Source organism: Phyllobates terribilis, unplaced genomic scaffold (genome assembly GCF_046119375.1).
Source record: "Phyllobates terribilis strain yellow unplaced genomic scaffold, ASM4611937v1 Scaffold_9__5_contigs__length_417890890, whole genome shotgun sequence".
In the NCBI taxonomy this organism is placed as follows: domain Eukaryota; kingdom Metazoa; phylum Chordata; class Amphibia; order Anura; family Dendrobatidae; genus Phyllobates; species Phyllobates terribilis.
The window spans coordinates 368443607-368469143 of NW_027362769.1; the positions used below are offsets into that span (position 1 = coordinate 368443607).

A 25537-nucleotide genomic window follows, 5' to 3' on the forward strand; every position below is an offset into this window, starting at 1 on the left:
ATTCTACCCCTTTGTGGATTTAGAAGTAATTTAGTTTTTTTTTAAATGGCTGAGATTAGTCCCGTTATCTGCAGGTATCAGTGCCACCTCCTGAGCACACATCGGTCCACCATTACTCCGGTCCAGGAGTCGCGGGAATCCAGAGCCAGCGCAGCGCTAAAGTAAATATTGATAGACAGCAATGCGCGGCTTTCATAACTGAGTGTAACTGAGAGCTCTCATTACATTACTGTCAAATATAGATATAAATAGGGGCACACATGAACATGGACCGATATAGACATCATTAAGGTTGACAGAAAAAAAAAGTGAGACCCAAATTTCTCTTTTTACCCTGTGTGAATAGTTCAAAACACTTCAAGATCTTCAAAAATGGGTGTACTGTTTTCTTTTTCTATAACAACGCCATTTCTACCCATAAAATTGAAGGTCATCCCCATCAAGATAACCAGCTGCAATACCATATACAGCCTCTGCACAAAAGTGGCGCTGTGTTTCCTTAAAAAAAAAAAGGTAGGCAAGTTCTTCAAATAAAATCTACCTGGCACCACTGGCACCATCCTTTCCAAAACCTAAAAGCGAACCTGTCAGCAACAATTTACTAATGAAATCGAGCATTGAAGCCACATGTAAATTAGCCTGCAAGTGTATTAGGGGCGTGTCAATGTATATCAAGGGCATCAACACACCCCTTATGCACCTCCAGGAGGTGAGCATTACAATTTTTTTTTATTTTACACCATTGTGAGCTACTTTTTTTTAACAAAGTCATGGACTTTAGATATCCTTTAATATCATCCTTTTTATTGTCTCAATTGCATTAATGTTCTGTACCTTGTCCCATTGTCCCTGTCCCTGCCCACATTGTATTGGAGGTCGTGTTCTCTTGAGAATTGGTTACCATGTGATGGTCTATAGAAGCCCTACAGCTCCACGGTACAGACCCATAGGAAGCATATGGGCTTACAATACAATTTAGGAAAACCCTATACACTGTGTGCAGAATTATTAGGCAAGTTGTATTTTAGAGGAATATTTTTATTATTGATCAACAACTATGTTCTCAATCAACCCAAAAGACTCATAAATATCCAAGCTTAATATTTTTAGAAGTTGGAGTGGGGTTTTTTTTAGATTTGGCTATCTTAGGAGGATATCTGTTTGTGCAGGTAACTATTACTGTGCAGAATTATTAGGCAACTTAATAAAAAACAAATATAATCCCATCTCACTTGTTTATTTTCACCAGGTAAACCAATATCAGTGCACAAAATTTAGAAATAAACTTTTCTGACATGCAAAAACAAAAACCAAAAAAAGGAGTGATGAATATAGCCACCTTTCTTTATGATGACACTCAGCAGCCTCCATCCATAGATTCTGTCAGTTGCTTGATCTGTTTTCGATCAACATTGCGTACAGCGGCCACCACAGCCTCCCAGACACTGCTCCGAGAGGTGTACTGTTTTCCCTCCCTGTAGATCTCACATTTTATGATGGACCACAGGTTCTCGATGGGGTTCAGATCAGGTGAACAAGGGGCCATGTCATTATTTTTTCTTCTTTTAGACCTTTACTGGCCAGCCACGCTGTGGAGTAGTTGGATGCATGTGATGGCGCATTGTCCTGCATGAAAATCATGTTTTTCTTGAACGATACCGACTTCTTCCTGTACCACTGCTTGAAGAAGTTGTCTTCCAGAAACTGGCAGTAGGTCTGGGAGCTGAGCTTCATTCCATCCTCAACCCGAAAAGGTCCAACAAGTTCATCTTTGATGATACCAGCCCATACCAGTACCCCACCTCCACCTTGCTGGCATCTGAGTCGGAGTGGAGCTCTCTGCCCTTTACTGATCCAGCCTCTGGCCCATCCATCTGGCCCATCAAGAGTCGCTCTCATTTCATCAGTCCATAAAACCTTTGAAAAATCAGTCTTAAGATATTTCTTGTCCCATTCTTGACGTTTTATCTTGTGTTTCTTGTTCAGAGGTGGTGGTTTTTCAGCCTTCCTTACCTTGGCCATGTCCCTGAGTATCGCACACCTTGTGCTTTTTGATACTCCAGTAACGTTGCAGCTCTGAAATATGGCAAAACTGGTGGTGAATGGCATCTTGGCAGCTTCACGCTTGATTTTCCTCAATTCATGGGCAGTTATTTTGCACCTTTTTTGGCCAACACGCTTCTTGCGACCCTGTTGTCTATTTGCCATGAAACGCTTGATTGTTCTGTGATCACGCTCCAAAAGTTTGGCAATTTCAAGACTGCCGCATCCCTCTGCAAGACATCTCACAATTTTGGACTTTTCAGAGCCCGTCAAATCTCTCTTCTGACCCATTTTGCCAAAGGAAAGGAAGTTGCCTAATAATTAAGCACACCTTATATAGGGTGTTGATGTCATTAGTCAACACCCCTCCTCATTACCGAGATGCACATCACCAGATTTACTTAATTGGTAGTTGGCTCTCAAGTCTATGCAGCTTGGAGTAGGACAACATGTATAAAAAGTATCATGTGATCAAAATACTCATTTGCCTAATAATTCTGCACATAGTGTATAAGTCCTTAAAAGGGTTGTCCATCAAGTACAGCATATCCTCTACCACCGATCATGAGGACAGGGGTCCTGCACTCCTCAAATTACTGAAGCCGTGGTCATGCTTGTGCACTGCTACTCCATTTATTCTCTATGGGACTGATAAAGACAGCCATGAGCAATATTAAGCATCTTATTCAATTCCATAGAGAATGAATGGAGTGTCAGCACACATGCGCGACCACTGCTTCGTTCAGCGTTGTGATCAGTGGGGAGTCCAGCAATTTGATGTTCATCACCTATCTTGTGGAGAGGTGACAAATTGTAAGTTATGAAGTTCTGTTTGGGGTAGCTCTTAAAAGGGCTTCCATGGACCGGCTTTACACAAGGCACGAAGCTTAGCAGGTCACAGGGGAACCCTGGTCTTCACCCTTTAATCCCAAGGAGATCTGAATCCTATGCATGGCCCCCTGGATTAAGTCCATGGAGTGGCTGCTGGCTGGTGGAGCAAGCTGGCAGAGAAGTTTCATCAAGCCGGGTCATTAACAGGAGGTCAAAATCAGAGACAGAATCATGAGGCACGTGAATAGAAAAACAAGGGCTAAACACAGCAACAGACCAGGGTAGAACAAACTATAACTGGCAGCTAGAAGTAGCTGCTGGGGGTTTAAATAGGGAGTGGTGCTGCCCAAGACTCAGAGCAGAGAGCTGATTACAACAGAGAATTAGCACAGTTATGCATGATATAGACTTACTGTCTGGGCAGAACCACAAGTCCCAGCCAGACTAATGTAAAACAGGACTATGCCAGCATCCTCCAACGCCATCTGCAGTGAAAGCAGAGGGTTCAGACATGGACATAATATTGTAATTGTAGAACAAGCCCTTTAAAAGCGCGTCGCTCCATATTCTCCAATGGTGGTCACCGATATAGGAAGTGGTGCGGTTTGTAGGCAACAGGATCTCATACATCCTGCAAAACACACTGAAGGCAGCTGCAGGGTAATTATTACTACGGACATAAAGCGCCTCATTGGAATATAGAAATAGAAGATTTGGCTGTAATGTTGCTGGAAAACCAGAATGGACGTACAGAAAGGCCGATCACCACTTAGTCTGTTTACAAGAGCAGAAATAAGAGGCGTCTCTGGTTACAGTAACAAGGCTCTAGTGTATCTCCGAGAAGAGCTGAAGGATTTTATCTATTTTGGAGAAGACACCACCTTCCTGACCAGAACGTTCTGTGGACCATCACTTTCTCTCTAAACGTTTACAATGACTCTTCCAATAAATGTTTACATACGTCCACCGCATGCAGGAAGCAGGATCCCGACTCCAATAATATGAAGACAAATATTTGGAAATGTATTGAAATGTTAGGACACATCTCTTATTGTTGGCACTGCTGCATGGGCTCTGTGTAAAGGCTGCACAACGAGAACCACAAATATTTCTTCTAAGATTCACTTCCATGAAAAAACACAAAACTCCAAGGTTCTTGTTAAAAGTTCAAAGAGCTAAAAATGGCAAATACCCTGACTAGTAGGCGACTAAGAATATGGTGGCACCCGAGAAAACATCCAAGAGATAAAAAAAGATTGTCCGGTACCACAGAAGTTGAGCAACACTAACGTACCTGCCAGGATGTGTGTACGAAGACCAGGTATCGAGCACCCGTCCCAGAAGGTGTGTGCAGATGCGGTGTCACCAGTGCCACTAACCACCTCAGGTGGAAGTGAGTGGAGCAGATTTCCCTGCCTTTTAGGTGGCCATATACATTAGAAGAACCTCGAATGGACCTGGTAAGTATCCAAACTTTCCCGACAGCAGATTTTGTGAATAAGAATGATTGGGCATGTTGGATCTCAACATGCCTGATCCTTTTTTCTTATTCAAGACTAACTGCCTCCAGAGGTGTGAGCCAAGCATAAGTGTGGGGGATAAGAAAAGATCACTGCTGGCTGCCACTTCTCCTGAACCCAATTATTTAGAATTTACTCTTTTTTTTTTTTTGTTAACAATCTGAAAATTAATAAAAAGACGGAACATTTTGGCGACATTTTTGAGACCAAGTGTTGCCAAATGCTGCAAGAGTTTTCATCATTTCTTCTCAAGAAAGGGTAAATTCAGGAATCTTCAATACTTCCAAAAGAACAAGAATGGGATCTGGCTATGAAGTCTGGACGGAGATCTGCAGCAGGCAATCCTGGGCAGATGCCAGGGACGTGGGAGGCCATGCTACCCGAGTGAACCCGCTCTAGGCTTGTAACTGTGCTACTCAATGGCCCACCTAATCCCAGCTAAAAAAGTGAGGTGGCCCATGATACCCATCATACACTGATCGAACCAGAAAATGATCTGGGCTTAACAAGAGCCCGAGCAGAGCACTGCTGCTACACACAATATACATATCTCCATATCTACTCACCTGGACACATTCGCGTTGGCTCTGATCTTCACATGGCAGAGAATATTTGGTAATCTATCGGGCACCAGCACGCGGATCTGGTCTACGGCACTGCACAGCTTCAGATATCCCAAATACAGGCCTGGAGGCAAAGCTTGACTGCTTCTTCTGTGATAAGCCAACTTGTCCTGGAAGGTACAGAGAAGTCTGAGTCCATCAAGGGTTCATGACAATCCGAAAACCATTGATCGCAGTGGTCTTCATACATAGTCAAGTGCAAGAACTAAACATGGGCCCCCTGTTATCCAGTAGCACTTCATAAAGCACCTTATCTTTTCTCTATAATATTCCCCCAGAAATCATGAACTGTGAAGTCTATTGACTCCTGGGCTTACAAGCAATGTCATTGATATTAGGAAACCCTTTTAAGATGACAGTGGCCCCCTAAACCATTGGGCCCCTGTGCAGCTGCACAGGTTGCACCGGTGGTATATCGGCTCCTGGGCTGACATCTTTTCCTACATGCACGTATGGGATGGTTACAGAACACAAACCCGGTGTGGTCGTCTGAGGCGACAGCACTCGAAGACCGCAACTGCTATGGGACCTTCGGTGAGAGGCGCTATTGCTCTTCGGTGGCAGGTACCTATGCTGGTGAATTTGCCCAAGGGTCATGGAAAGAAAACCCGCCTTCTGACCTAGGTGGCAAACCCTGGTGCAATACATGCCTTACAGCTATGGGGCAACCTATCTTCTACGTACAACACTTCCATCTGTCCTGGCTGCTTCTTACTAACGTGCAGTAAACTGCAGCACCGGCCTGTAGCCATAGGGCTACATTAGAGATGGTGCGAATCGATCTGCAAGATCCAGGCCACGATGGTAACCTGCGGCCCCTGGACAAGAGCCATGAAAACCGCCTCTTACCTCCCTGACATCTGCGGCTCTTCTTTTGATTAGCCGGCCTGGCGTGATGTCACATTCATCACACCAGAAAGAAGAATCAAAAGAAGACCAGCGGATGATGGAAGGTAGGAGGTGACTCCTAGGGCTCCCGTCTAGATACCACAGATTGCAGACGTGGCCAATGGGCCGGATCCTGCTAAATCAATTCACAACAACTCTGGATTAAAGAAGCTATAAACAAAAAAAGGTAGTATTATTTTTTTTATCAAACATTTTGCAAAGTTGTTTTATTTTATTTTTTTTAGATGCACGGAAACCAGTTAATAGAGTATAAAGGGTGACAGCAGATAACGGGTACACATATTGATTTCCCCTCCTGTACATGTGGAGCTGGATTCGCCTCTTGGACGGATAGATTTCTGCATTTGGAGTGACAGGTCAGATCAGAACACATTCCTGGAGGTAACGCACCTCGCTCACTTCCTTCCTCCAACTACTGTAAGCCGAGAAGGTCAACTCACATGCAATGTCATCAGCAGAACATCCAGGGAGCTGGGCTCGTCCGGGGATGAGACAGACTTCCTGTGAGTCTGCAGTTTGCACAGGGGCATCCAGCGCACGTTCTCCAGCGTCTGGCTCAGCTTCACCTCCTTCAGAGTCACAATCAGAATATTTCCCTGTTTATCTTTAATCGGCTCAAAGAACACTTGTCCCAGGTCCTGGAATCCTAAAAGACCCTGGAGATGGAGAAGGGTCACAATGACATGGAGTAACACCTGACCGTGCAGATGTGCAGCAGCTGATGACTATGAGCGGATTCATTGCCATCCTGCCAGTCCTGCACATGGGAATCACATTTTTCTCATCGCCATTCGAATTTAAAGGGTTTTTCAGGTTTTAGGATAATAAAGCTCAATGACTGTATAACAAAAAGTTCTGCAACTTTATAATATACTTTATATTTCACATGTTCACTTTTTTCAAAATCTCGGTTTGCTTTCAATGAATGAAAGTAATATTGTTGAACACCATATAGACCATATTTATAGACCTTGCTTACAGGCAAGCATTTCATCCACCATAGATGAGCACTGCATCCAGTGTAGGTCAGCATTGCAGCCAACGTATGCATGCACTGCACCCGGCGTAGGTCAGCACTGCGCCCGGCCTAGGTCAGCACTGCGCCCGGACTAGGCCAGCACTGCGCCCGGACTAGGCCAGCACTGCGCCCGGCATAGTCCAGCACTGCCTCCGGTGTAGGTCAGCATTGCATCCGGTGTAGGTCAGCATTGCATCCAGCTTAGGCAGGCACTGCATAAAACTTAGGGGAGCACTGCATCTGAATCTGATGTAGGCAAGCACTCTACCCGGCATGAATGAATATAGCTGAACTAGATGGTGGCCCGATTCTAACGTATTGGGTATTCTAGAATATGTATGTGGCCGACCGGGCGCAATCAGCAGAGCGTTGTTTAAATTTGGAGCCAAAATTGCTGATTGGTCGCGGCTCGCGACCGCGACCAATCAGCCAAGCGGTGTTTAAATTTGGCAGCACTATCGCTGATTGGTCGCGGCTAATCGTATTAGTGAGGACCGGGGAGCGGCGCTGCGGGAGATGACCGGCTGCTCACAGCAGAAGTATCCCGACCGGCGGCGCCTCTCCCCGATCCTCCTTCACACTTGCCGTCGGGAGATCAGCGGCCCTAGACGCTGATCTCCTGATGGTAGCCGCATGGAGGTCAGTGGCGCCGCCGGTCGGGGTACTTCTGCTGCGAGCAGCTGGGAAATGACGGGCTACCTCCGGTCATCTCCCGGCTGCATCACCGCTGACCTCTGTGCAGAGCGGAGTTTAAATTTGGCGCCAATAATGCTGATTGGTCGCGGCCGGAGACCGCGACCAATCAGCAGAGCGGTGTTTAAATTTGGCGCCAAAATCGATGATTGGTCGCGGCCGGCGACCGCGACCAATCAGCGAACTGTGTTAGTGAAGACCGGAGAGCGTATTTAAATTTGGCGCCAAAATTGCTGATTGGCGCCGGCCGCAACCAATCAGTGAATCGTATTAGTGAGGACCGGGGAGCGGCGCTGCCTGTGCGGGTACTTCCGCTGCGAGCAGCGGGGAGATGACCGTCTGCTCGCAGCAGAAGTATCCCAACCGCCGGCGCCGCTCCCTGGTCTTCCCTTCACACTTGCCGTCGGGAGATCAGCGGGCCGCTGATCTCCTGACAGTAGCCGCATGGAGGTCAGCGGCGCCACCGGTCAGGATACTTCTGCTGCCGGCTGCATCACCGCTGACCTCCGTGTGGCAGATGAGCCGCTAACGGCCGCCATCTTTTTCTGAAATCCCGCGTCGCTGATTGGCCACGGCCGGACCAATCAGCGATGCGGGATTTCCTGGACAGACAGACGGGATAAGACGATTATATATATTAGATGTATCAGTCTGGTCTCCAGATTGTTTATTTCACAGAGGACTGTAAAGACTGGATGTAATTGCTGTACACGGAGCTCACCTATGCTGTATACAGTGGTCCCGTACGCTGTATAAAGTGCTCCTCTATGCTGTATACAGTGCTCCCCTACGCTGTGTATAGTGCTCCCCTACGCTGTATACAGTGGTCCCGTACGCTGTATACAGTGCTCTCCTATGCTGGACACAATGCTCGCCAGTGAGCCAGGTCTGTAAATACGGCCTAGATGATGTTCAGCATCTTTGCTTTCATTCATTGAGAGGAAACATTTACATAAAAGTGGAGGAGGCTGCAATCACCTCCAGTGTAGACAATGCTCTGTGAGCTAAATGGCTCCAGGGTAATTGCCTGCGGACACCGTACAGACGCCGGGCGTGACAAGCGGCTTAATAATAACAGCAGTATCCACGGTATAATCAGGACAAAGATCACAAATAGGAGGCTGGATATAAAGCTCAAACTCCCCGACAATATGGAGTCGCCTGTGATTCGTGGTAAACAATAATTTCAGCTTTTTGAGATTTTTACCAGGTCAATTGCACCTTTATGTCCTATAGAGAAACTTTGAATCCTTTTTGCAGTAGTGGCGACTCCATGCCACTTTGGATCTCTCGTCTAAATGAATATTGGGTCCCTGGAAATCATCGCTCTGAACATGGAAGGCGACAGACTGACGCTCGGCTTCGTACCTGCATCTGGGACACGGCTAGCAGCATTTTAAAGCGGGTTTGAAGAATGCAAGAGCAGGAGGATTGTGACACCGTGACGCACTGTCGTAGCCACAAGATGTCGTCCCACATACAGGATACCTGGAGGGGAAAGCAACGCAGGGTCTTTAGTATTGTGAACCTTCACCACAACTATGGCCTAACGCCGGCCGTACACAGCTCCCGGCTGACGAGTATCTGTACTGAACGTCCCTGTACACATGCACACCCGGCTGGGCTGAGCGTGCTCGTATTACGGATGTGGAGAGGGGAGTCTGGAGATCTCTGCTGGAGACTTATCTTCCTTACATAGAAAAGGATCAGATGTTGAAATTCATAATACTCGATGCTTCTCCTCCCCGACATTATACATTAAATAGGTTCTCCACTTTCAGAAAACCCCTTTACCAGGCACATTTATTAAAAACAAACAAACTCTGCCTTACTCACCCTCCCCAGGTCCAGTTCTGAGTCTCCACTATATGTAATTGTCTTCAAGCCTGATGTCACTTTGACAATGCTGCAGCCAATCGGTGAGCTCAGCAGCTCATGCCGTCTACTCGGGCAGAGCCGCTGAGGTCACCGATTGGCTGCAGCGCTGTCGACGTGACATCGGCGCTGCAGAAAATAACAGACATCAGAAGCAGCAGTAGAGACTGAGCACCGGACCCAGGGAGGGTGAGTAAAGCACTATTTTGTGGGGTTCTTTGTTTTTAAAATGTGCCTGAGGAAAGCAGAAAAACTCCATTAAATGGTCCTGCCTAAATCAAATCAATGTGTAGGGCGTGCTATAAAGTACCAGTAACCACAGGTATTACACTGCCACGTGTGGCCGCAGATCTCACCTTAGTGAACCACAGGAAGTCCTGCATGAGGAGACAGGAGTAGGAGTCGTCTATCTCCACCACCGGGATCTGGTCTTCATGAGTCACCAGAATATTGTCATCCTTATAAAATATGGACGCCAAATACAGACCCCTGGAAATAAAACAATAGAACCGATACATCTCAAATAAAGGGAACCTGTAGGCAGGAGTCAACAGAGCAGGACGAGCTGATCAGGTGGGGAAAGCTTCAGTAAAGCTTGCAATTTATTCAATGAATAGGACTGCTCACTTGGCTCTTATACATACAAACATCAGGGATTTCAGTGATTGCCTGCAGTCATACAACAAAGACCGACAATGCCTGGTATTTGCATGCTTACGAGTCCAGTGGGCGGTCCTACTAGTGATTGATAGCTCTCACTGCATGTTGTCATACAGGTAAGACTGACATAGATAGCAGTCTATCACTAGTAGGACCGCCCACTGGACTCCTATACATATAAACACCAGGGATTTCAGTGATTGCCTGCAGTCATACAGTAAAGACTGACAATCTCTGGTGTTTGCATGCTGATAGAGTCCAGTGGGCGGTCCTACAAGTGATTGACAGCTCTCTCTGCATGCACAGTCATACAGTGAAGAGCTGTCAATCACTGGTAGGACCGCCCACTGGACTCCAATCCATAAAAACAGCAGGGATTTCTATGAGTAGAATACAAGTTACAATGAATCTTTTCCTATAAACCTATATATCATTCTTCTCAGCTTCTTCTTCTCTGGTCCGTGCTGTCCACAGATCGTACTACATATGCAACGTTGACAGGTTCCCTTTGATCTACACTTTTGGCTTGTTGTTAATTCAACCCCTACCGTGTGGTTTTCCAACCATGACCTATTCAATGATCAGGCACTTCCTCTGTAAAAACCAAATCTTGCTCCACTGTCCTGCTCTGAGCTATACATTGGGATGTATGCTGTATTTCCCGACGTATGGTGTACCTCCCGACGTATGCTGTACCTCCCGACGTACATCACGGGAAAGAACCATTAGGTAACATCAAACAGGTGACGGACCAGCTGTCGTGCCCCCTTGTACAATACCTCCTGAGGCCTTTTAGAAACTTGCTGCTCGGGTGAAAAAGATGTTTCAAGCTTTTCGACACGGAATGTTTTCTGCTCTGCGGCTGGTTCTTGAACGGCTCTGGAACAAAAATTACATCTGAATATAGCACCTATACAATGGAACGTCTCCGAAGACCACCTTGTCCAGTCTCTCTGGAGACCACTACCTAACAGACCTCTCCGTTTTGTCAGGCAGCAGTCAGTGTAAAACATTTCTCTCACACGGCTACGTACGTTACTGATTTACCTATACAGTTGGCGACGACATCTTACCGTGGCAAACACAATGCTGGTGACCGGTCTTCACCTGACTGAGCAGAAGATCGAGGGCTTCTGCTTGGCCCCTTCCTCTCCGTGGCCGACCATCATACTCACGCCAGTCTAGAGAACAGAATATTGATGTATTCATCTCGCCTCAGGTTGTCACCTAGATATGTTCTTTATATCTATTTATACCCTTCAACAATTTTAGGTTTTTGCTTCATTGCAGCGAGGATAAAATATAAAGTAATTTTGAAAATAGTCTTTATTAAACTTATCGTGCAGTTTTGTGCCTACAGCTGATATGCAGACCTATGTGTCTCCATGGTAACAGACTACAAATGTTAACAATCTAAACAGGTTCCGGATAGTATCCAAACGGAGGAAATTAACCTCCACCACCAAACTCAATCAATATAGTAACAACGAGTGTGGGATATTTCACAAAGAGTAACTAAGGTTTAAAATCTATTATATTTATTGATATTCTTTAAAATTAAAGATATAAAAACAGTGGATAACCCATACCACAGATGTAGGGTGTTAAACCATGAATCATTACAAGAGATGTATATACATGCTACTACTTGGCAATATATTTGGGAGGTAAATGATACTGAATTGGGCCCTAATGTGCATAGAGAAATATCCTATTTAACAGGTGAACAGATCAATCCACATCAAAAGATATACACATGCATAATAAATAAGAGCCAACATTACCTTAAGTCAATGTTTGTATGAATGAAAGCATGGTAAACACCCACCGCTCCGACGATCGTTTCGACACCTCTTTCAAGGAGCGCTGAGTACTCAGGGTCACCGAAGTGAAGTAGGTTAGGAAATGGCAAGCAATAATACAAGCAAAAACCCAGGACTGTAGTATCAGACTATGCAGAGGGTCTTGATTTGTAGTCTGTAACCATGGAAACACATAGGTATGCATAGAAGCTGTAGCCACAGAATGGAAGGACACATGTAATACCAGCATATGGGCAGGTAATCTTAGCTCAGCTGTTTAAATACCCATTAAAGGGAACCTGTCACATCCAGAAACGCAAGATATCTGCAGATATAGTGGTAATCTGCAAGTAAATAATTGTTTAAATCCTGTGTAGCTGGTTCACGGGAGAAGAAAATGTTTCATTCTCCCTATAGCTGATCATTTTCAGTCATCGAAGCAGGGAATGGAGAAGATTCATTCATCTGTCAGTGAGCGCTGCTGTAATCACTCCCTGGCACTTTGATTGACAGCCTGCTCTGCAGACACACTGCGCACACATGCCGCAGAGCAGGCTGTCAGCCAAGGTGCCGGGGAGTGATTACAGCTCAGTCACAGTAGTATAGTGAGTGGTGACCGTAACCGCGCCCTGCACCGCCCCGATGACTGGAAGGGAGCGGCTGCAGGGAGGATAAAACATAATTTTCCTCCCTGTAGATGTGCTTCTGTAGCGCCCCGAGGGTTCGGTTGCTACAGGGGTATTGCACCTCAACCAGAGGTGTGATATTCCACTCCCAGGAAAGGATGGAGTATGGACCAGGGCTCAGTTAGCTGCATACATACACTTACACACTTCCCATTTCCGGGGGACAGCTCGACAGTGCTCCCATATAATTGCAGGCACAACTGACTATGTCCCTGGCTGGAGTGGGGAGGGGGGAGAGAACCCAGTGATGTAGGAGCAGAAGAGGATGGTTTCTGGAGCATAGGAAGGAGCTCATTGGGTGCAGGTCACCTGAGCTCAGACACAGAGGCAGATCAAAGGTGGGAGCCATCTTTAGTCAGGGTTCAGAAAAGAGAAGTAGTTCAGCCAGAGAGGGCTGACAGGGAGCTGTGACTCAGCCTGAGCTCAGCTCCACGAGGCAGGCTTGGGGAGAAGGCCGGAGCCAGAGAGGAGAAGAGAAGAAGGAGAAGGAAGGAAAGAGGAGAGACAGAGGAGTAGAAAGGCTCCAGAAACAAGAAGGCAGAAGGGACCCTAAGAGAGCAGAACGGACAGCAACCGTTGCAAACCCGCGTTATATCGGGTGAAGGGTCAGGCCTTGGAAGGGTACCGGATTCCCAAGTTGGTGGAGGTAAATTATCCCTCAGCCAAAGACCGGAGGTCGTGATCATCTATTGGTGCGACCCCCCTGCTACACCCGCTAGGAAGGCACCACATAGGGTCAGGGAAACTGGCGCCAAGATTCACCAAGAGAAGGCCCGAGGCAGCTGGACAGAAGCGTGGTCACTTGTGGGGCACGAGAGGCCGGAGAAAGGATAGAAGGGAGTTCTGGGCCATACTCCTGAATTGCCTGGGGGTTGACCGAGCCCCTCACCTGGTGGACGAAGCACGGCTTGGGCAGTCATTGCTGACAGAAGTGACATGGATAACAACTGTGAGTAAAAACCCTGGACTGCACCATTGGACTCTGTGTGATTTATGCTGCACGGCACCATCACCCCCAGCATCCACCTACATTGCCCTGAGGCTACACTCTTCCCGTGGGGAGTTATCCTACCCCTGTGCTGCACACCAACATCAGCCTCAGCGGTCTGCCTTGCAGCGGCGGGTATTCCTGACCGCAATCCACGGGTGGCGTAGTCGGACATTCAAAACACTGATAAATAGACTGCCACAGCATTTGGTCTGACCACCCTGAGCCACGGGATCGGGTTGCCACTATTACCCCCATCATTTCACTGAAGCCCGGTTCCGGGTGCCCCACGGCCCAGGGGGCGAGTCACTTCCAACTACTGTTCATCTGCAGATCATCCCTATATCTGCAGGTTAATAGAGTTTCTGGACATGATAGGTTCCCTTTATATATGCCCAAGGAGTATTATGGACTGAATTTGCTCCCCGAAATCCTTGCTTTTAGGACCATGTAAGAGAGGCAGGAGGGAAGCCACACAACTGAGGCAGAGTGAGGGGAGAGAATATCCTTCATGAAGAACAGCACCTGAGCTCTGAACCTGCAGACCCACAAGCAGAATCGTCCAAAAAATAAAAGGATTCTGAAAATGGCTGAAAATAAAGCGCAGCTTCTCCCTCCTCGGGTACATCGAAGCATATAGGATTCAATATTTTTCCCATGACAATAGTCCACATGCGCTTTTTGTCATGGACAAGGTATATATAGTGATTATATATATTTATATAGCTGCAGTCATGGCTGAAAGTGTTGGCACCCTTGAAATTGTCCCAGAAAATTATTGCAATTACACGTTTTCTTATACACGTTTATTTCCTTTGTGTGTATTGGAACAACACAAAAAAAAAAACTGAGAAAAAAAGGCCAGTTTGGAAATAATTTCACACAAAACCCCAAAAATGGCCCGTACAAAATTGCTGGCACCTTTCCAAACTTGTGGGTAAACAAACTTTGTTTCAAGCACGTGATGATCGTTCAAATTCACCTGTGGCAAATAACAGGTGTGGGCAATATGAAAATCACACCTGAAACAAAAAAAAAAGGCGGAGAAGTTTACTAATTCTTTGCATTGTGTGTCTGTGTGTGCCACACTAAGCATGGAGAACAGAAAGAGGCGAAGAGAACTGTCTGAGGAATAGAGAAATTGTTGTTGAGTTTGCTTGTGGATCTGAAGGTTTAGAGCTCAGCTGCTGTTGTCAGATTTTTTGGAACAATTTCAAGGGTGCCAACACTTTCGGCCATGACTGTATGCAGATATTCAACTACAGTTGTGCTCAAAAGTTTACATACCCCGGCAGAAATTTTCCTTTCTTGGCCTTGTTTCAGAGAATATGAATGATAACAGAAAAACTTTTTCTCCACTCATGGTTATCGGTTGGATGAAGCCATTTATTCTCAAACTACTGTGTTTTCTCTTTTTAAATCTTAATGACAACCAAAAACATCCAAATGACCCTGATCAAAAGTTCACATACCCTAGTTCTTAATACCATGTATTGCCCCCTCTAACATCAATGACAGCTTGAAGTCTTTTGTGGTAGTTGTGGATGAGGTTCTTTATTTTCTCAGATGATAAAGCTGCCTATTCTTCTTGGCAAAAAGTCTCCAGTTCCTGTAAATTCCTGGGCTGTCTAGCATGAACTGCGCGCTTGAGATCTCCCTAGAGTGGCTCAATGATATTGAGGAGACTGAGATGGCCACTCCAGAACCTTCACTTTGTTCTGCTGTAGCCAATGACAGGTCGACTTGGCCTTGTGTTTTGGATCGTTGTCATGCTGGAACGTCCAAGTACGTCCCATGCGCAGTTTCCGGGCTGATGATTGCAAATTTGCCTCCAGTATTTGCTGATAACGTGCTGCATTCATCTTTCCTTCAACTTTTACCAAGATTCCTGTGCCTTTGTAGCTCACACATCCCCAAAACATCAGCGATCCACCTCCGTGCTTTACTGTAGGAATGGTGTTCCTTTCATCATAGGCCTTGTTGACCTCTCTCCAAATGTAACGTTTATGGTTGTGGCCAAAAAGTTCAATTTTGGTCTCATCACTCCAAATAACCAACAACAAATTGAAAATCAGGGGCTCTGGAAAAACCAAACCACAGTCAGGTAGACCAACAAAAATTTCGGCCACAACTGCCAAGAAAATTGTTCAGGATGCAAACAAAAACCCACAAATAACATCAGCTGAAATTCAGGACTCTCCGAAAACTAGCGGTGTGGCTGTTTCAAGATGCACAATAAGGAGACACTTGAAGAAAAATGGGCTGCATGGTCGAGTCACCAGGAGAAAGCCATTACTGCGCAAATGCCACAAAGTATCTCGTCTACAATATGCCAAACAGCACAGAGACAAGCCTCAAAACATTTGTAACTTCTTGTTGTTTGCGCAGTAATGGCTTTCTTCTGTTATCAGGCCAAAATCACCAGGGTATGTGAACTTTTGATCAGGGTCATTTGGATGTTTTTAGTTTTCATTAAGATTTAAAAAGAGAAAACACAGTAGTTTGACAATAAATGGCTTCATCCAACCAATAACCATGAGTGGAGAAAAAGATTTTTTGTTATCAATCATATTCTCTGAAACAAGGCCAAGAAAGGAAACATCCTGCTGGGGTATGTAAACTTTTGAGCACAACTGTATTTACAGTGGTCTCTCAAGAACCAATATATAAGAATAATACCATGTATCCGAGGAGCTGTGAGAATATAATACACTTACTGGATGGGACGGCAAACGCTGGGAGTGACGTCTGCGGAGATCCCCAACCTTTCATATTATATGCAGAAACCTGAACATAATATCTTGTGCCCTGTGAAGAATCATATATATTAGAAGGACACATACTTCATGCACATATACACATATACTGTCACATGTGCCACGTACGGAGCACACACAGCATCATATTATCCAGCAGAACCAATCAGAACACAGCAGTAGACATTTGGATCCATCACTTTGTTCTCTATGATAGCCGGCCTTGCGCCCATGTGCCCAGTCGCTTTGCCTGGTGACCCGTCCATTGCTGTGTATTGCTGGGTGTCAGGCAGACTGTGATGGTCCGAGGAAAAAAAATCGCCTCATGCCCAAGTTTGATCCGATATTCAGATTGCACTCAGCCATGCAAGTCTGTGAGTCTGTGGAAACCATTGGATGACACTTGAGTGCAGTCCGATTTCCACGGACTGACACAATGGAGAAGATGGAGACATTTTTTTCTCCATCTTCTCATCTGAGAAAACAGGATCACACTTGTATCAGAGTGTCATTTGTATAATTGACCCGATTCTGTCGGATGAGAGAATACAGGGTTGTGTGTACCTGCCCTAACACGCAGTCGTCAATTTATTCCTACATTTCCAGGGGGAATAACAGAGGAACAGTGCAGGGATCACACTGTGGAAGCCACAGATATTCTGCAGGGTATCAGTTGCCTTTGTGATTGTCATTGAGCTCCAGGACTTTCAGCTCCCATGTAACGTGAGCCAGGAATCAATGGAATTGTGTTGTGTAACGCACGCCGACATCCGGAATGTCACACCTGCCTTATCACAGCTGAGAAACGTTTCAGTGTTAATCTCCGCAGTGAGAAACCAAGTCATGGATGCAATCGTGTCTGCGCTGCGGTTTTGCAGGTTGCTTTGTCAGTAGCTTAGCTGTCTAAGGTGTATGGGGGGCGTAGGAGGCAGTGTGACGGGCGAGCAGCCATCTCGGCTGAGCGCTCCTGTGTTCTCTATGAGAGCCGCTGCCGGACTTATCTTAAGGCCACGGCCCCACTATCAGTATTTGGTCAGTATTCGGTCAGTATTTTTTCTCAGGAGTGGGTGATAAATGCAGAATTGGTGACTTGTTTCTAGTATGCCTTTTCTCTGATTGTTCCTCACCTGGTTTTGGTTCCCACTCCTGAGAAAAAATACTGACCGAATACTGACCAAATACTGATAGTAGGGCTGTGGCCTAAGAAGAACAAGGATCGGTCATCCAAAATTGGACATGTCGGATCCTTAACTCCCTCGACAATCATCTTTCTAGACCCCCATACACATTAAACAGTCGACTGAACCCGTCTATATCAGCAGTTTGGTCCATGCTAGTTTGATGTGTATGGGGGGCTCAGGATCCCAGTGTAGGCACACTAGTCTGATGTATATAGGGGGCTCTGGATCCCAGTGTAGGCACATTAGTCTGATGTGTATGGGGGGCTCAGGATCCCAGTGTAGGCACACTAGTCTGATGTATATGGGGGCTCAGGATCCCAGTGTAGGCACGTTAGTCTGATGTATATAGGGGGACTCAGGATCCCAGTGTAGGCACATTAGTCTGATGTGTATGGGGGACTCAGGATCCCAGTGTAGGCACATTAGTCTGATGTGTAAGGGGGGCTCAGGATCCCAGTGTAGGCACATTAGTCTGATGTGTATGGGGGACTCAGGATCCCAGTGTAGGCACATTAGTCTGATGTGTATGGGGGACTCAGGATCCCAGTGTAGGCACATTAGTCTGATGTGTAAGGGGGGCTCAGGATCCCAGTGTAGGCACATTAGTCTGATGTGTATGGGGGGCTCAGGATCCCAGTGTAGGCACATTAGTCTGATGTATCTAGGGGGCTCAGGATCCCAGTGTAGGCATGTTAGTCTGATGTATATAGGGGGTTCAGGATCCCAGTGTAGGCATGTTAGTCTGATGTATATAGGGGGCTCAGGATCCTAGTGTAGGCACATTAGTCTGATGTATATAGGGGGCTCAGGATCCCAGTGTAGGCACGTTAGTCTGATGTATATAGGGGGCTCAGGATCCCAGTGTAGGCATGTTAGTCTGATGTATATAGGAGGCTCAGGATCCTAGTGTAGGCACATTAGTCTGATGTATATAGGGGGCTCAGGATCCCAGTGTAGGCACATTAGTCTGATGTACATAGGGGGCTCAGGATCCCAGTGTAGGCACGTTAGTCTGATGTATATAGGGGGCTCAGGATCCCAGTGTAGGCACATTAGTCTGATGTGTATGGGGGGCTCAGGATCCCAGTGTAGGCACATTAGTCTGATGTGTATGGGGGGCTCAGGATCCCAGTGTAGGCACATTAGTCTGATGTGTATGGGGGGCTCAGGATCCCAGTGTAGGCATGTTAGTCTGATGTGTATGGGGGGCTCAGGATCCCAGTGTAGGCATGTTAGTCTGATGTATATAGGGGGCTCAGGATCCCAGTGTAGGCACATTAGTCTGATGTATATAGGGGGCTCAGGATCCCAGTGTAGGCACATTAGTCTGATGTATATAGGGGGCTCAGGATCCCAGTGTAGGCACATTAGTCTGATGTATATAGGGGGCTCAGGATCCCAGTGTAGGCACATTAGTTTGATGTATATAGGGGGCTCAGGATCCCAGTGTAGGCACATTAGTTTGATGTATATAGGGGGCTCAGGATCCTAGTGTAGGCACGTTAGACTGATGTGTATGGGGGGCTCAGGATCCCAGTGTAGGCACGTTAGTCTGATGTGTATGGGGGGCTCAGGATCCCAGTGTAGGTATGTTAGTCTGATGTATATAGGGGGCTCAGGATCCCAGTGTAGGCACATTAGTTTGATGTATATAGGGGGCTCAGGATCCCAGTGTAGGCACGTTAGTCTGATGTATATAGGGGGCTCAGGATCCCAGTGTAGGCACATTAGTCTGATGTATATAGGGGGCTCAGGATCCCAGTGTAGGCATGTTAGTCTGATGTATATAGGGGGCTCAGGATCCCAGTGTAGGCATGTTAGTCTGATGTATATAGGGGGCTCAGGATCCTAGTGTAGGCACATTAGTCTGATGTATATAGGGGGCTCAGGATCCCAGTGTAGGCACATTAGTCTGATGTACATAGGGGGCTCAGGATCCCAGTGTAGGCACGTTAGTCTGATGTATATAGGGGGCTCAGGATCCCAGTGTAGGCACATTAGTCTGATGTGTATGGGGGGCTCAGGATCCCAGTGTAGGCACATTAGTCTGATGTGTATGGGGGGCTCAGGATCCCAGTGTAGGCACATTAGTCTGATGTGTATGGGGGGCTCAGGATCCCAGTGTAGGCACGTTAGTCTGATGTGTATGGGGGGCTCAGGATCCCAGTGTAGGCATGTTAGTCTGATATATATAGGGGGCTCAGGATCCCAGTGTAGGCACATTAGTCTGATGTATATAGGGGGCTCAGGATCCCAGTGTAGGCACATTAGTCTGATGTATATAGGGGGCTCAGGATCCCAGTGTAGGCACATTAGTCTGATGTATATAGGGGGCTCAGGATCCCAGTGTAGGCACATTAGTTTGATGTATATAGGGGGCTCAGGATCCCAGTGTAGGCACATTAGTTTGATGTATATAGGGGGCTCAGGATCCCAGTGTAGGCACATTAGTTTGATGTATATAGGGGGCTCAGGATCCCAGTGTAGGCACGTTAGTCTGATGTATATAGGGGGCTCAGGATCCCAGTGTAGGCACATTAGTCTGATGTATATAGGGGGCTCAGGATCCCAGTGTAGGCACATTAGTCTGATGTATATAGGGGGCTCAGGATCCCAGTGTAGGCACATTAGTCTGATGTACATAGGGGCTCAGGATCCCAGTGTAGGCACATTAGTCTGATGTGTATGGGGGGCTCAGGATCCCAGTGTAAGCATGTTAGTCTGATGTATATAGGGGGCTCAGGATCCCAGTGTAGGCATGTTAGTCTGATGTATATAGGGGGCTCAGGATCCCAGTGTAGGCACATTAGTCTGATGTATATAGGGGGCTCAGGATCCCAGTGTAGGCACATTAGTCTGATGTATATAGGGGGCTCAGGATCCCAGTGTAGGCACATTAGTCTGATGTGTATGGGGGGCTCAGGATCCCAGTGTAGGCACATTAGTTTGATGTATATAGGGGGCTCAGGATCCCAGTGTAGGCACATTAGTTTGATGTATATAGGGGGCTCAGGATCCCAGTGTAGGCACGTTAGTCTGATGTGTATGGGGGGCTCAGGATCCCAGTGTAGGCACGTTAGTCTGATGTGTATGGGGGGCTCAGGATCCCAGTGTAGGCATGTTAGTCTGATGTATATAGGGGGCTCAGGATCCCAGTGTAGGCACGTTAGTCTGATGTGTATGGGGGGCTCAGGATCCCAGTGAAGGCACATTAGTTTGATGTATATAGGGGGCTCAGGATCCCAGTGTAGGCACGTTAGTCTGATGTGTATGGGGGGCTCAGGATCCCAGTGTAGGCATGTTAGTCTGATGTATATAGGGGGCTCAGGATCCCAGTGTAGGCACGTTAGTCTGATGTGTATGGGGGGCTCAGGATCCCAGTGTAGGCACGTTAGTCTGATGTGTATGGGGGGCTCAGGATCCCAGTGTAGGCATGTTAGTCTGATGTATATAGGGGGCTCAGGATCCCAGTGTAGGCACATTAGTTTGATGTATATAGGGGGCTCAGGATCCCAGTGTAGGCACGTTAGTCTGATGTATATAGGGGGCTCAGGATCCCAGTGTAGGCACATTAGTTTGATGTATATAGGGGGCTCAGGATCCCAGTGTAGGCACATTAGTCTGATGTATATAGGGGGCTCAGGATCCCAGTGTAGGCACATTAGTCTGATGTGTATGGGGGGCTCAGGATCCCAGTGTAGGCATGTTAGTCTGATGTATATAGGGGGCTCAGGATCCCAGTGTAGGCATGTTAGTCTAATGTATATAGGGGGCTCAGGATCCCAGTGTAGGCACATTAGTCTGATGTATATAGGGGGCTCAGGATCCCAGTGTAGGCACATTAGTCTGATGTATATAGGGGGCTGAGGATCCCAGTGTAAGCACATTAGTCTGATGTGTATGGGGGGCTCAGGATCCCAGTGTAGGCATGTTAGTCTGATGTATATAGGGGGCTCAGGATCCCAGTGTAGGCATGTTAGTCTGATGTATATAGGGGGCTCAGGATCCCAGTGTAGGCACATTAGTCTGATGTATATAGGGGGCTCAGGATCCCAGTGTAGGCACATTAGTCTGATGTGTATAGGGGGCTCAGGATCCCAGTGTAGGCACATTAGTCTGATGTGTATGGGGGGCTCAGGATCCCAGTGTAGGCATGTTAGTCTGATGTATATAGGGGGCTCAGGATCCCAGTGTAGGCACACTAGTCTGATGTATATAGGGGGCTCAGGATCCCAGTGTAGGCACGTTAGTCTGATGTATATGGGGGCTCAGGATCCCAGTGTAGGCACATTAGTCTGATGTGTATGGGGGGCTCAGGATCCCAGTGTAGGCACATTAGTCTGATGTGTATGGGGGGCTCAGGATCCCAGTGTAGGCACGTTAGTCTGATGTGTATGGGGGGCTCAGGATCCCAGTGTAGGTACGTTAGTCTGATGTATATGGGGGGCTCAGGATCCCAGTGTAGGCACGTTAGTCTGATGTGTATGGGGGGCTCAGGATCCCAGTGTAGGCACGTTAGTCTGATGTGTATGGGGGGCTCAGGATCCCAGTGTAGGCACGTTAGTCTGATGTGTATGGGGGGCTCAGGATCCCAGTGTAGGCACAATTCTGCGCTGGTGGCAGTGGTTTGGGGACTCCTCGCTGAGGATGCAGATACAGCTGTCATGCCAGTTCTCAGAGAGATATAACAGCGCGGCTCGCCGCCCCCCACCAGCTTGCGACCTTGTTCGCTGTAGGGGTTGAGCCCTAGAGATAGAAAAGGTGACTGAGTGGAGTCGCAGCTCCTGTTCTTCAATTAGCTATGGAGCTGCTGAGAGAGTTTTGCTCCGAGTAGGTGGCGGGTGGCCAAGTCCTGATTTATTATGAGCGGTGGGATAAAGGCTGGGAGTAATGACAGACACTTGTAGGAGACGCCTGAATCAAGGGCCTAATATTATCTGTACATGGAAGGGGATAGAGAATTTGCAGGAGACGTAATTAGGAATTTGGTCATTATTTCCCAGGCCTTGGAAATGTGCATTCACCTGCTGCATTGTCTACAGCCCATCTGCTCCACCACCGTCTAGCCAGGAGAAGGCCGCGCCACCAGACGAGGCGGCTCTGCCGAGGATACGCCGGGCCGTTCATTATAACCAGTATAATGGATACGGCTTAGGGGACGACTTATACCCTCCATGCACGAGGAAGAAAACAATAGCCTTTCATTAGCGCACAGGATATGCAGCTGTTGCAAAACTACAACTCCCAGCATAGCAGGTAAGAAGTTGTGGTTGTGCAAAAGCTGGTGACCGTCTCCTAATAAAGTCTTAGAATATGGGGAAATGTTCTCGTCATTCACAGGATTTCTCACTGAGATTCAGGAGATGAAAACTCATAGCCCAACAGCTGATGAGCTCGTTACAATGTATCAGTCTCGCACATACACTGACACAGAATACGGTGATAACGGTGAACGGAAACCTTTTTATTACGACAATAAGCCGAGTTTTTGGAAATGGTGATGAAATAAAAACAAAAAGTAGAAACATTCTGTAAATAATTTAGGGATAAAACACACATTCTGTTTCATCATATATTCAGTGTATCTGTGTAATAGAAAAGATCTTACTGAAACAAGACCCCGGATGTTGAACTGCAAGTTTCTCAGCTTCTCGATGACGACTTCTCCCACATTGGGGGAGAACGAGGATGACAAACTCCATTCCACTATAAAACAACCAAAAAGAAATATATCCACAATATCTACAAACCACCATCCCAAACCAACTGGTATTGACCAGTAAATCACTCTAGACCACCAGGGATATTGGCCTCATTTGTTATAGGGCAATACCCCTGGTGGTCTAGAGTGATTTACTGTGGACCCGTGTGAATAAACGGGTATTATCTGTAGAGCAAAAGCATAGCATAGTATAAGCCATAAGTGTCTCATAGACGTGACTTCCCCCTCTATACCTGCCCTGACCCCCATCCCACCTAGTGAGGAGGCAGCAGGCTGCCGAATGCATGTGGAGAATGATTGCAGAGGTGCCTGCAATGATTGGGGAACCCCAGATAGAGAGGCGTAGGTCCAAAATTATATATGACTGAGTGCCCTTTAATGGATCTCTCCATTAGCCCCTTCCCATCCCAAACCACCAGAATTAAAAGTTGGCAAAGTGGATAATTTGAGGTCATTCTGCTACTTTTATCATGGGCATCGATGCCCTGGCATTGCCCTGTAAGAATCTGGCGTTTTCGGCAATGAAGCTTTAATATTTTTTTCTAACACTATTTTAGCATTTAAATAAAGAGTGAATGCTCTGTTTTGCCCGTTACCTTTGTATTTTGTGACAACCGCAGAGTTGACGCTCAGCGGCTCCTGGAACGTAACTCGCAGGGTGGTGCTACTGGTGACAGCCAGACGTACATTGGTCGGGGGATCCGGCGCACCTACAAAACGGCACAGGAGATACGGATTAGGCTTCCTGCGTACAAGGAGGTTGGGCATGACACATGGATTTAAAGGGGTTGTCCGGAACTTTAACATTGATGGCTTATCCTTAGGATAGGTCATCAGTGTCTGATCGATGGGTGTGCGACACCCGGCACTGCCGGAACTGCACAGCTCCGTTAACTGTATAGTGGCAGCAGTTGGGTACTGCACATCCGCCAACTATTCAAATCAATAGGGGAGGATGTGCAGTACCCGGCCAAGGCCACAGGGGCGTAAAAGAGGCGTAGAGTGAGCCTAGCGTGCCGCGATCAATCACCTCCAGGAAGGACTTCCAGAAAAGTTGTCAAGTAGGACTTACGCGCATGCTCGAATCCAGCTTTCATGCGTTTGTAGAGCCGGTATCTCCATTCCCACGATTTCAGCTGCTTCTCTTTTTCTGAACAATCTACATTGGGGGCTTCATTGACCACCTGAGCAGTGAGGTCGTTCACCCTTTGCTCCGCTTCCCGGACTAGTGTAGACAGGTGGAGCGATCGGCTTTCCAAGCTCATGACTGTAGAGAGACAGAATGACTATAGTTAAATGTGTGCTGGGAAATTGAAAAAATAAATGGGTCAGCATCTTTCCAGAAAGGGTGCCACTCTGGTCTACAGGATGTGCTTGGCATTGCAGCTCTGCTTCATTAATCAGATATATGTAATCAGTGTATGCGGATGAGTGACGCCATGCAGCGCGGACATCTCTCCGTACTCACAGTGTGGACTTTCCTTGGCTCCCGCCTGCAGTAGTGTCTTAGCGATTGGAGCATTATTGGTCATAATGGCGATATCCAGCGGCAGGAGCCCCTCACTGTTAGGAGTGTTGAGGTCCAGCTCCTCCACACTGTATTGCTTCAATAGTTCCTGCACCCGATCCAGGTCTTGCATTTCAACTGCCTCAAAGAGAGCAGCGTTCCCCTGAAACTGCCAAAAAAAAGACCAATTTCTATATGTAACCGACTAGTATTAAGTGTCCTGAAAAGGCAGCAGATGAAAGAGAAGGTTTGTAGACTGTAACCATGGAGACACATAGGTCAGCATGGGAGCTGTATACACAAAACGGATGAAAACTGCTTTTATTTCTTATTTTGCATTCACCGGAGCAGCCAGAAAAATAATTTGGGGGTCATATACTCCTTTGGACGTACAAGACATGACTTCCGCAGCCTCTCCTTCTCATTCCGCGCAGCCAGGCTGCCTTCGTCAAAAGACGTGTAGTTGACTCTGAACTTCCCAGACAGGTTTCTGTAGAGTCTCTTGGCAGCATTGGGCGATGAGGGGCCTGACGGCTTCTTGGGCTGTCCCATCTGGAGGTCCCTCATCTGCTGCGTCATTTTTGGTGGGGAAGACCTAAGTCAGAGAGAGAGCAGAGTAAGAGCATGTACTGCACTCCAGGATTGATCCTTTAAGACAGAAATGACCAATAAGAGACTTAATGGGAAGGTTCACCACTGATATCTTACTAGGTCTTTTTAGAT

At 46.9% G+C, this 25537-nt stretch overlaps 1 protein-coding gene and 1 long non-coding RNA gene across 12 annotated transcripts in view; one reads left to right on the plus strand and one right to left on the minus strand.

The window, feature by feature from the left end:
- The window catches only part of LOC141162277 (ankyrin repeat and fibronectin type-III domain-containing protein 1-like), a 305183-nt gene that overhangs the window by 24487 nt on the left and 255159 nt on the right, over positions 1-25537 (minus strand). For all 10 annotated transcript variants that reach the window (XM_073648215.1, XM_073648218.1, XM_073648216.1 and 7 more), the window contains 12 exons: positions 25208-25409; positions 24776-24983; positions 24380-24574; positions 23904-24017; positions 23194-23291; positions 16366-16456; positions 11246-11353; positions 10952-11051; positions 9869-10001; positions 9006-9125; positions 6367-6582; positions 4961-5127 (listed from right to left, as the gene is read on the minus strand). In XM_073648215.1, the coding sequence (XP_073504316.1) occupies positions 4961-5127; positions 6367-6582; positions 9006-9125; positions 9869-10001; positions 10952-11051; positions 11246-11353; positions 16366-16456; positions 23194-23291; positions 23904-24017; positions 24380-24574; positions 24776-24983; positions 25208-25409 (1752 nt within the window). The remainder of the gene's footprint in view (positions 1-4960; positions 5128-6366; positions 6583-9005; positions 9126-9868; positions 10002-10951; positions 11052-11245; positions 11354-16365; positions 16457-23193; positions 23292-23903; positions 24018-24379; positions 24575-24775; positions 24984-25207; positions 25410-25537) is intronic.
- Positions 1-25537, plus strand: part of LOC141162278 (uncharacterized) — an 81814-nt gene that overhangs the window by 1677 nt on the left and 54600 nt on the right. Inside the window, exon 4 of one of the 2 annotated variants that reach the window (XR_012250753.1) lies at positions 6151-6604. The exons of the other annotated variant lie outside the window; for it this stretch is intronic. This is a non-coding gene — a long non-coding RNA (uncharacterized lncRNA). Of the gene's footprint in view, positions 1-6150; positions 6605-25537 lie in introns of those variants that run through there. 2 annotated transcript variants of the gene reach the window in all.